This window comes from Gadus morhua, chromosome 21 (genome assembly GCF_902167405.1).
Source record: "Gadus morhua chromosome 21, gadMor3.0, whole genome shotgun sequence".
Taxonomy (NCBI): Eukaryota; Metazoa; Chordata; class Actinopteri; order Gadiformes; family Gadidae; genus Gadus; species Gadus morhua.
This window is the reverse complement of record NC_044068.1, coordinates 9,315,113-9,327,426: the sequence shown is the minus strand read 5'-3', so window position 1 is coordinate 9,327,426 and position 12,314 is coordinate 9,315,113. Positions and strand designations below refer to the sequence as shown.

General features: G+C 43.8%; 1 protein-coding gene across 2 annotated transcripts; it reads left to right on the top strand.

Annotated features, from left to right (window-relative positions):
- Positions 1-718: 718 nt before the first annotated feature.
- Positions 719-9,628, top strand: stum (stum, mechanosensory transduction mediator homolog). 2 transcript variants are annotated; one of them, XM_030346107.1, is made up of 5 exons: positions 725-832; positions 1,150-1,415; positions 5,977-6,159; positions 7,737-7,745; positions 8,150-9,628. In XM_030346107.1, exons 2-5 carry the CDS (start codon positions 1,229-1,231, stop codon positions 8,182-8,184), a joined length of 414 nt encoding a protein of 137 aa, XP_030201967.1. In that variant the 5' UTR covers positions 725-832; positions 1,150-1,228; the 3' UTR covers positions 8,185-9,628. The 2 variants fall into 2 exon arrangements, with proteins under 2 accessions (XP_030201966.1, XP_030201967.1); XM_030346106.1 differs by having other exon boundaries at positions 719-1,415.
- The last annotated feature ends 2,686 nt before the right edge of the window (positions 9,629-12,314 follow it).

Here is a 12,314-nt window from a genome sequence, read left to right as displayed (position 1 = left end):
TTTATCCTTCTATTAAGCCTAACCTTCCTCTCTCTTTGTCATTTTTGAAAAGAAACACATTATTGCACATTTGAACATAAACTCAACGTAATAGCAAAGAAGCTATGTGTACTGCACCTTTAAATAAAAGGCAACAGGTTGGGGGGGTGGACATAAACACAGAGGGGGAGACATCTAAATGGCAGAACTATTCGAGAGAAAGCGAGAGAGAGAGAGAGAGCGAGAGCGAGAGCGAGAGAGAGAGAGAGAGAGAGAGAGAGAGAGAGAGAGAGAGAGAGAGAGAGAGAGAGAGAGAGAGAGAGAGAGAGAGAGAGAGAGAGAGAGAGAGAGAGAGAGAGAGAGAGAGAGAGAGAGAGAGAGAGAGAGAGAGAGAGAGAGAGAGAGAGAGAGAGAGAGAGAGAGAGAGAGAGAGAGAGAGAGAGAGAGAGAGAGAGAGAGCAGTTTGAAGCGTTCAGTTTGGCTTTGTTGAGCTCACGTGATTCAATTAAGGCGCCACCGATGCGACCAAGGGACAATTAGCAGGTGGTGCTTCCCAAAATGAGTTCCGAAATCATTTCACTGGCCAACAACATTCTGCGAGGAATAAGAGATTGCCTCGATTTTTTTAATGAGGTTCCAGTCATTAAAAAGAACGTTTCTAGTCTTTGTAAGGGGGGATGGTCACTGAGCTCCCCCCCCCCCCCCCCCCCCCAATTCAAGGACTCTTTGGAAACCAAAGACAACCCAGGACAGCTGTAGCGCTGAAGCCTAACGGAGAAACATCTCCCGGACCCTGGACTATAGCAGGGACGTTCAACCGAGCAAATAACGTCCACTGAAGAAAACCTCGCTGGTACCAGATCGAATTATTGAAGAATACTCAATGCTTGGATAACGCAATATTTTTTATTGCGAAAATTATTTTGAAATCAATACAGTTTGTACCGTTTATGCGAGAAAGTTTTGACATTTTTGGGATGTTCTTTTTTGGAATATCATTGATCGAATTTGGCCCATATGTTTCGATATGGATTTGATTGTGCAAATAATATTTCTGATTACTTCTAATCCTTTTTCGGTCAAATCTCAAATTAGTTTTGACTGAGTTTATTGTGAAGGCTGTAAAAGTAGACCAGCTCTTAGGTTCATATCGCACTGCCTGCTCTACAGATTTGAAAGGGGAGGAGAGAGACAGAGACAAAGAGAGTCAGACTGAGTGTGTGAGGGAGAGAGCACGACTGAGACAGCAATGGCAGATAAAGAGGGGACAGGCTGCCAGATGAGTACCAAAGCCGTGGTTGGGGCCCCAGCAGCAGGTGGAGGAGTCGTGGTGGAGGTCAGGGAGAAGAAGGGAACTTTGCGCGCCGCTATTCCCACGATGCCCTTCCCTCTGGCAGTCATCTGCCTGTTCCTCAACACCTTCATACCTGGACTAGGTGAGTCCCACACCTTGCTCTTTTTAAAACGTCTTTTTTTGTATTGGATATTAACTTTTTATAATCCTGTAGGTATTCTCATATTTTGACATTTCATGTATGATAACAAATGTGAATCTTATCATATTCATTATTGCATTGTGTTGCGTTTTATAATTGATACATATCTATAGATCTACATTTTACCTGAGAATATTTTGCAGTACATATTAGAGTGGTTATCAATTTGGGCATTTGAGAGAAAGTGAACGCAGTTCATCTTCTGTGGGGTGTGGCCTCATGTTAAAGGCAACGCAATGCTCTTCTGTATACAGATGCTCTCACAATGCAAATTACATAAAGCATGTTACACACCTCATGTTACATGTTATGGCATACATTTAAATGATTACAATGTTATTCATATGCTCGTTATAACACCTTATATTTCTTTATGTTCAGTTTATATATGTGTGTGTGTGTGTGTGTGTGTGTGTGTGTGTGTGTGTGTGTGTGTGTGTGTGTGTGTGTGTGTGTGTGTGTGTGTGTGTGTGTGTGTGTGTGTGTGTGTGCGCCTGTGTGTGTGCGCCTGTGTGATGCTGGTTCCAGAGAGAGAGGGATCAGAGGTGGGGGGGTGTTGTGGTGAGGTGGAGGAGGGCTGGGGGAGGGGTGGAGGCGGGGCCTGTCGGGGGGGATTATTTGACAGGGAGTCACACACTGAATCCCCAGCAGACCCACTAATTGCACCACTTCAATGATGTCCTTGGTCATAAAAGGAAGCTACTACACCCCCCATATATTTCTCAATTACCCTCTCACTGTTTGAAAACAGGATTTTTTTCTAACTAATGGCACTGATCTGTTAGGCACACAAGCCCACCCACACACACGCACAATATTCCCCCCAAAAAAGAGACACGGATACACGAGAAACAGAGAGAGAGAGAGAGAGAGAGAGAGAGAGAGAGAGAGAGAGAGAGAGAGAGAGAGAGAGAGAGAGGGGGAGAGAGAGAGAGAGAGAGAGAGAGAGAGAGAGAGAGAGAGAGAGAGAGAGAGAGAGAGAGAGAGAGAGAGAGAGAGAGAGGGGGAGAGAGAGAGAGAGAGAGAGAGAGAGAGAGAGAGAGAGAGAGAGAGAGAGAGAGAGAGAGAGAGAGAGAGAGAGAGAGAGAGAGAGAGCGAGAGAGAGAGAGAGCGAGAGAGAGAGAGAGAGAGAGAGAGAGAGAGAGAGAGAGAGAGAGAGAGAGAGAGAGAGAGAGAGAGAGAGAGAGAGAGACATGCATTCCCTTGGGGCCGCATTTGGTTCATGTCTAGTGACAGCAAACAATTATTGATTATAGATGTAATTCAACAATACGTGAAGTTTAGTGAGACTATCCCCCCTTTGTCTGCATTGATTAGTAGTGTAGTGATTTGGAACTCTGTATTTGTGTGTTTCTGTGTGTGTGTGTGTGTGTGTGTGTGTGTGTGTGTGTGTGTGTGTGTGTGTGTGTGTGTGTGTGTGTGTGTGTGTGTGTGTGTGTGTGTGTGTGTGTGTGCGTGCGTGTGCGTGGGTCTCCTTGTGCCCTTTCCTTACCTTTAAAGTCCTTTCAGTGAAGCTGACTGAGAGAATACCATTACCATTCTTTGACTCATCCTTTAACTCTCTCCCTCTCTCTCTCTCTCTCTCTCTCTCTCTCTCTCTCTCTCTCTCTCTCTCTCTCGCATCCCGCTTTCTTTCTCTCACACTCACTCTCTCTCACTCGCTCGCTCTCTATCGCTCTCTCTCTTTGCCTGTTACGGGAAGATTGTTATGGCTTAATCTATTTCATATTAAATAATGAGCTTTTAAAAGTACAGTTACATGATTAAGATCGGATCTTGGCTTAGAAGAATGTGATTATCAATGATGACAACATTTCTGTTGTCTTTAGATTGTCAACGTTTTTTTTGATTTTGGATCATCCTCTCTCTTTCCTCTTTCAATCTGTCTTCTCTTCCTTCTGTCTTCTCTGTCTTCTTCTATATTCTCTCGCCACGTTGACGAGTCCATATGTACCTTATTGCTAATATATTGATTGCTAGAGAATGCCAGTCAGGTCTATCTAACCTTGCAGAAAAGAATGTACCGGTCATGCGACTTAATGACTGCTAATAGAGTTAATATTGAATAAAACAAAGAATGTTAATGCATTTTGTGAACGCGCTATGTTCAACACAGGAGGTCACAGCAAATTCAAAGGCACATCAAACAAGGACCTGTGTGATGAAATGGAGGGCTAGGCTAATGCTAGCCTATCAGCTTAGCATTGTCTCGTTTTCTGGCAGCGGGTTGTTTGTTCACATCAGTCCCTCTTGGAGTCGCTTTAGAAATAATATCCTGCCGGAGAATATAGCTGCTGCTAGTTGCTATGACAACATTCGGTCAAAGATGAACACAAGGTGTGTGTGTGTGTGTGTGTGTGTGTGTGTGTGTGTGTGTGTGTGTGTGTGTGTGTGTGTGTGTGTGTGTGTGTGTGTGTGTGTGTGTGTGTATGTGTGTGTGTGTGTGTGTGTGTGTGTGTGTGTGTATGTGTAAGCTCATTTACAACACGAAAAATCGCATTGGGTGATAGCAGGAACTTTTTATTGAATTTATGAAATTGGTGCATGAGGATAATTCATGCATTATTGATACACACATACACGCTTGCAGGCACACACACACACACACACACACACACACACACACACACACACACACACACACACACACACACACACACACACACACACACATATACTCTAACACACACATACACACACACACAAGCAGCTGGCACAAACAGCAATAAACAACCTTTTCCAATTGTGACTGGCTGAGAGGCATGTGGCCTATCAACCAGGGAATACAATCAATTTCCTGATTGATCCTATTTCCTGTGTACCTCTCTGAAAAACAAACAACCTAGCAATAACCTTGCCTAGTTAGTGTGCAGCTCCTTAAGTTGGCCCTCCTGTCCTTTTGCCTTATATGCACTGGAATGCCCACACGGGTCCTTTAGGAGTGATGTGTATGGTCAGTGGTAGAAATGGCTCTAGCCCGGCGGTGTGTGTATGTGTGTCTGTGTTTGTGTTTGTGTGTATCACTCATAGTGGTATTACACCAGGATGTTTTATGTACCAGTAGAATAACGCGAGTTAACCTACCAGTTCAGCAGTCAGCGGTATTGCTTGATGAGTTCAAAGCTTGTATTCAATAGCTTTAGAGAATGAACCACATTGGAGTTGTGCATGATGGGTGTGTGTGTGTGTGTGTGTGTGTGTGTGTGTGTGTGTGTGTGTGTGTGTGTGTGTGTGTGTGTGTGTGTGTGTGTGTGTGTGTGTGTGTGTGTGTGTGTGTGTGTGTGTGTGTTTCGGCTGCTGGGAGCATGTTTGTTACACAGGGCTAAAATTAGCCTCCCGACCCCCTGCCCTGGTAGTCCTCCTCTCTTTCTCACACACCCCTCCTCCGCCGCTCCTTCTCCCCCTTTCTGGCTTCTCCCTCTCGATGTCTCTCTCTCTCTCCACTCATACCATACAGGCACACAACAGTAGGCCTCCACTCTGCATGGTTATTAACCCTCCTCCAAATGGCTAGACGATTACAGTCATTACACTGCATAATATATAGGGGCTGTGACACGCACACACACACACACACACACACACACACACACACACACACACACACACACACACACACACACACACACACACACACACACACACACACACACACACACACACACACACACACCACATTTCAAACAGAGCGTTCCACTATACATATTCGAGTTTTTAATAATGCCAACAGAGAACTAAGTGTGACAGCTTCATTGGAGCGAAATACATGATCATGAAATTACAGTTATTATTGAACCTTGTCATTTCAGGTGAAGACTTTCTTCATAAATGCCTCTTATCATTCTTGTTAATGATCAATTCAAGCCTGAGCAAATCTTGCAAATTTAAGTCACCCTATGTGTACTGAGAAAGGGATAGTGTGTTATTAAGTGTAACGGGCACTGAGGTGGATTAATAAAGAGCATTCATGTTCATGCTGGGCTGCCAATCACAGCTAACGGCTGGAGGTGGGCGGGACCACCTGCTTGGGGTCTGACCGTAGTGTGGGCGGGGCATCTGACCGTTGCTGCTCTTCTCTTCCTGCTGGTGTGTGTTTGCCTGTACTGGAGCTTGATTCATCTCTTCTCCATAGCTAATTCGACCAAACACAAGCCAACAACAAAGCTCCAGACTTAAACCTTAATACATACGCTTTTAAACATTCAAAATAATAATTATGTATTTCATTATTTGTTTCTCATTTTTCCTAAAAAGCACCCCAACAATCTTTCTCTCCCCCCTCCCCCTTCGCCCTCTATCCACCTCCCTCCCCCCCCACCCTCCCCTCTGACCCGGTCTCCCACCTCCCTCCCCCCACCCTCCCCTCTGACCCGGTCTCCCACCTCCCTCCCCCCCACCCTCCCCTCTGACCCGGTCTCCCACCTCCCTCCCCCCCACCCTCCCCTCTGACCCGGTCTCCCACCTCACTCCCCCCCACCCTCCCCTCCCTTGGCCCCTCCAGGCACCTTCCTCTCAGCCTTCGCGGTGCTGTGTGGCGCCCGCAGCGAGCTGGTGGCCCAGCGGGGGGTCTGCTGCGTGTTCCTGCTCAACGTGGCGGCGGCGCTCATCCAGATCCTCACCGCCGTCGTCATGGTGGGCTGGATCATGAGCATCTTCTGGGGCATGGACATGGTGATCCTGGCCAGTGAGTATGGAGGGGTGGGGGGGTGTGTGGAGGGATGGAGGGAGGGGTGCATGGATGGAGGGAGGGGTGCATGGATGGATGGAGTGATGGATGGAGGGATGGATGGATGGATGGATGGATGGATGGATATGGAGGGAGGGGTAAGGAGGGTGCATGTGGGGAGGTGGGTAGTTGGGTTGTTTAGCTGGATTGGTCACGGGATTGATGAATGAATTTACTATAATGTACAAAATGAAAACCTGAAAACTCTGTTTCTTACAGAGTTTCGTACTGTTACTTTTCATTGGATTTCATTTAAATTCAAAGCTGTTTTTATTTTTTGTGTGGGCGAAGAGCTACACCAAATTCCTTTGTGTGTGTGTCGGGGAAACTGTGAGTGTGTGTGTTCGTATAGTCTCTGTGAAAGTGTGTGTCGTCGCAGCCCTGTATGTGTGTGTGTGTGTGTTGAGATAACTGTGTATTTGTGGTTGGGTGTAAGATGAGCAAAGCCCCCCCACTGTGCTGTTCACCGAAACTTGCTTTGCTGTTGGGCAAACAAGTCCAACATGTTACACATTGATATTTAATATTTTGCTTTGGAACCCTAAATGCAGTTGACATCACATCATATCAACAATAAATCAACCAAATCCTTGTTTACGTGTTGTACCCGTTACTATTGGAATATGAGGTGTCATATAATTAACATCTCCTCCAAACACCTACTGATTTTTTCGTCTACACTCGCTCTGTGCCCCTCTCCTACCCTCCCTCAGCTCTTATCTCTCATTCTCTCTCTCTTCTCAATTTCTCATCTCTCTCTCTCTCTCTCTCTCTCTCTCTCTCTCTCTCTCTCTCTCCCCCTCTCTCTCTCTCTCTCTCTCTCTCTCTCTCTCTCTCTCTCTCTCTCTCTCTCTCTCTCTCCCTCTCTCTCTCTCCTCCCCACAGCCTATGGCTGCTTTAATGTGAGGAGTTTGCTTATTGGGTGTCTGGTTAATGACATTGTTATGTAAGGTGCATGTTCTCCCTCTACCCACACTTTGTTCCATGAGGCTCTCTCTCTCTCGCCCTCTCCCAGCCGTACATGTCTATCTAATGACCGTGGTGTGTGTCTCGCTCTCTTCTGCGTTCTGCCCCTTCCGCTGTTTCTAGAAACTGTTACTTTGCGTTTGATCATTCCGTTTTCCTGCTTCTTTCCTTCCAAAGATTAGGCACCTGGTTCTCTCTCTCTCTCTCTCTCTCTCTCTCTCTCTCTCTCTCTCTCTCTCTCTCTCTCTCTCTCTCTCTCTCTCTCTCTCTCTCTCTCTCTCTCTCTCTCTCTCTCTCCCCCTCCCCCTCCCTCCCTCCCCCCTAAACCTGTGTTTGGCTGTTTTACTTTCTGTGTGCATTTGATCACTGAGATATGTGTTCTTTATTCTCCGACGTACTTTAACCCACAATGACTCATTCCTGGAAAGTAACTTTTAATTTGTACAGTTCCTGATCTCACGATGTAATTGATGAACGATGATGTGGTTTGGGATTTGTTTAATAGCTCATTATCTCTCTCTCATCTCTTGTTTTCCCTTCCTGCTCTGCTCCTCCACCGTGACCCAAAGTTTCTGATGGTAGGTGATTAAAACAGAAAACAAATTAATGAAATAGCATTCAATCTCTTGTAACCGCATTTCTCTGACATGTATTATCCCTGTATTTGGATGCGTTTGTTTATCGCAAGCTTAACATTTGAGACATCTCCGCTGTTATCCGACTGTTAACCCCACCCAGAAACTGGTCCCTGACCAGTTTGGCTCTGTGGACCCCAGTGGGGAGAGTGTCCCTGAGCTAGGCATGAAGCCTTGACTGTTTGGATAGCATTACATTTGACGGCGACTAACGAGTCTAAATTAACGTTCACGCTTCATTGAGGGAAGCAATAAGGGATGTCTGAGGAAAGGATGTTTTGACACTTTCATGAGCATTTTCTTCGTTTCTTATGATCTCACTTTCTCTTTCACCTTCTCATTTCCAGGCTGTAGGGACCAGGCTCTCGCTCAAGACGTCTGAGTCAAGCCGGTCTGTGGTTGTCAACTCAGACAGGGAATCTTCCTCAAGCCCCTGCTTCTGGAAGTCAACTCTCACTTCATTTAAGGAGATTTCGAATGACTCGAGGGGAAGGGAGAGTAAAATGAAGCAAGAAAAAAAGGAGAGAGAAATTAGAAGCAGTATTATAAAATAAACACAGGGATCCCAACCATTCAATTATTATTCACAAAACCAAATCCACTATATTGTGTAGGCTGATAAGGTTGATGCTCTTTTGTTCATTGTTAAATTAAATGTTAAATGTTATTTTATCAGTAGGCTGCAGACTGAAATGTGTAAAGCCAATATTTGACAATCAGATTCTCAATCAAACAACCTAGCATGGACAGCAGCGAATTTATAGAAACCTTGCAATGGTCATGGATCGGCAAACATGCAAGACATGGCACCTTATAAACAAATGACTTGTTTATATTGTAATTAAATGGTTATTTTAATTATATCTGTCCACCTGCAAAAAGGACAACCGTGTTGTTCTATGCATGATGTAAACCGTCAACATTACCTCATACTTTTATAGCACACCAATATCTTCCAAAATATTTATCTGTTTGGTAAAAGTTGAATGAAATGATTGACGGATAGACACATAGTCACATAGACATAGGAAATGTTAATCACCATCATTGGTACCTTTTGTATTATAAACAAACCCCTACTTTTATTTAGAAAGCTGCAGAAATAACAAGACGTGGTTGCTATTTTTTTATGTTCTTGGTCTTTTGGACTGTCTGTAGCTAGCATTGCACAAAACTATATGTTGGAAAACTGCATCAGTCTACTGTTTGGGTACAGCTTCTGCTTTATCGTGTCTTCTTGAGAACCTCACTTTAGATCTCAGGGATAACAGGGTTTTCCCATGCCCACATTCAAGTGAGATGTAACACATTTGAAGACATTCCCTAACTTAAAGCACTCAAACTGTCAAATACAGTGTGAAAGGGAAGAAAGCATTAATTACTTTAGTGGTAGTAGCAGGAGAAATTATTATACAATAATAACAATGGCGACCATTGTCTCTTTTCTTGAAGTCAAGTCATTTGTATTTAAATAGCCCTTAATCACACTAACTGTCTCAAAGGGCTTCACCTGCCATATATTTATGAAAACCCCTAACCCTAGCAAACCTGCCCTTAATTAACAAGAAAGACATCTTGAGAAGGAACGCAGAGTGGGGGCCCCTCCTTCCAAGGACAAGTTTACAAACTTTAAACACAATGCATACATACCCGGTACAATAACTTGCGTGTATTCGTGGGTTTGTGTTTGTTTTTGTGTATATGTGTGAGATTGTATGGTGTGGAAATCAAGTTAGAGTAAGGCGTTACAAATTGTAGCCCATCATTTGATGTTGTGACCTAGTTGACAGATGTTTATCATCTATAATAAAACTGATAAACCAGAACTACGATCATTACACCTTTCATAACATGCATTTGAGGGGATTTGTGTGTATGGGCATGTTTATGTTCATATGTTTTGTGTACGATGCTGACTCGAATGGTGTATTGGACCAAAAGGTATTCTATCATTCTCATGATATGATGGTATAACTGTTATTTGATCTATTTCAAACGTTCACCTACAGTAACAGTGTGGCTGTCTTTAAGTCATGTTCTGAGCATCTTTGTCTTTTCTTGTTGGAGAACCAGTAGCCCTATTTCAGAAGCACACAGAATAGCATCGTTCTCATTTTTTATTGGAGCGTCGCCCATGCACGTCCCTCTACCACTCTCTCAGTCACACACGTACACACAAACACACATACAGACTTGCTTGGTGGTGTTACTGGGGTAGTCAGTGGCTCTCTGGGGGAGTATAAACTGACAGGATATGATTTATGTGTCATACATGTAATCTACAGCAGCTATTTTCACATTGAGAGGCGAACAAATGTACAGCAGAAACAATATTCACACATTGAGACACATAACACATACACAGTCCGACACACACACGTGCACACATACATACGTCGACATGCACGTGCCCTTACAGTGACATGCGCACACACGCACATACATAGAAAAAATATATATACACGTACAAACATAGGCAGACACAAAAGCACGCACGCCCGCACACACACACACACACATGTTGTTGGTCTTGCCAAATGCGTGTTTCTGTGCTGCAATATATTAGGGTCTTTTCACGAGCAAAAGGTCGTCCCCCTGGGGTCAAACCCCATCTAGCTGAATCTATAATCAAATCAACAACACCCTTCTATGAGCTGCACTTGCTAACTCGAGGGACAAATGTTAAACAAATCTTATGGTGAAAACACTGAATATTCTGGGTATCATCATGACATCATGGATACTGCTGGGCCTATTTACAGTAAATAAAATAATCAAATGTGTATAGTTCATAAACTGATTAATCTTGAGTAGAATAACATTTGAGAAAATTAGTGCATATCTTTTCGAGATTGAGACATTTTTAAATGGCACCTTGACATATGGTCTGTGATTCTGGTAAAACATACAAGTGAGATTTGTGGATTCTGTGGATTCTCAAGAGGTTTGAGTTTATGGACTCTGCTGCTACAGTGTGTTCTCCAAATAAGGATTTCTCGCCCTGGATGTTGACCACACAGCATTCCATCTCCCACTCTCTCTCACTCCCTTTCCATCTCTCTCTATCCGTCTTCTCCTTCTCTCGTAAACCCTCTCTCTGTAATATCAACATGACATGTCAACATGTTGACATCTAAATCAATTACAATTTCGGATGACTAAAATGCTCCAAACTGTTTGACAGCCTGCAGCAAGAATCTATTTCCACTAAGGACCCTAAATCCATGACCATGTTTCTATTTGTTCTTTATTTAGTTAGGCTGGGAACCAACCTAACCTGTTGTGTCACTCAGGTTCCAGTTTGGTAACCGTAGTAATGGTTGCCCCTAACTCCGGGTCAATTACAGCCATTAGTATTCCAGACAGGAAGCTTTCGACAAGAACATGGCTTCTAGCCCATTTTTAAAGCATGTTATTGAGTGAAAAAATGTGTTCCCAGACTGTAGGAAAATAGCAAGTCACTGGCTATTGCTGATGTGGCTTGGATAGTTGGCCTTTCTTAAAATAATTTGTTCACTAATGTTTCACGGCCGTGGTCCCTGTTGATATAATGATGTCGGGAGAAAAGTCTAATTCTAAAATTGAAAGAATCTTTTTACTTGTGACGGCCCTCTGACCATCTGTGTGTAACTTGTCCTTTAAGGTGGTTCCGGGTGGGTGGAGCTACACAATCAGCCCAATCAGTGTGTGGCAGATATAACGCTCACCAGTCTGCCCATGGCTCTCTCCCTCTCCAGACATCAGTTGACTTTTGTTATACCATTATTTTTGGTTACTTTTTGTTTATCGATTACTTTTGCATTTAAACCTAGGTGTGTCTCCTTATTTGTTATGAACAAGAGCCGGGCCGTGACAACTTATCTTATCTTTCCTCATATGGACATATGCCCAAACAAAGTCTGTAGGCGTAGATTTGCGTGGGGACCAGGGGACGTGTGTGTCCCCACCAATGTCAAATGACGACTGAAATGTCCCCACCAATATTAAGGTTGAAACGAAAACAAAGCGCCTCATGCGGTACACAAAGGGTTAAATTCCCTTGCTTGCTACATCCTATATAATCCAGATAACCCACAGACACACGCACGCACGCACAACCAGGTCACTAGTCAGCGCATGAATTTGAGGAAAATAGTGAAAGGCAAGGCAAGGCAACTTTATTTATATAGCACTTTTCATACACAAGGCAGACTCAAAGTGCTTCACATATAAACATTGTCATACAATAAAATAAAATAATAGATAAGTAAAAGAAAACATATGCAAAGAAATGAGTAAAATAGAAAGTGCAATGTATTTAAGATCAGATCAACAGTCTCTCTGGTAACCGCGTCGGTTACCAGATGGCAATTATACAAACAACAATAGTAGGATATGCAATAGCATTGCTTGGACTTCAATAGAATGAACACTTCTCCAGCTAGAACTAGGCCTACTCATGTTGATATCGCAGCATTGTCTCTGTGTAGACAACGCAGCAACACCTCTACCAAAGACCCCCCCTCCCCCCCA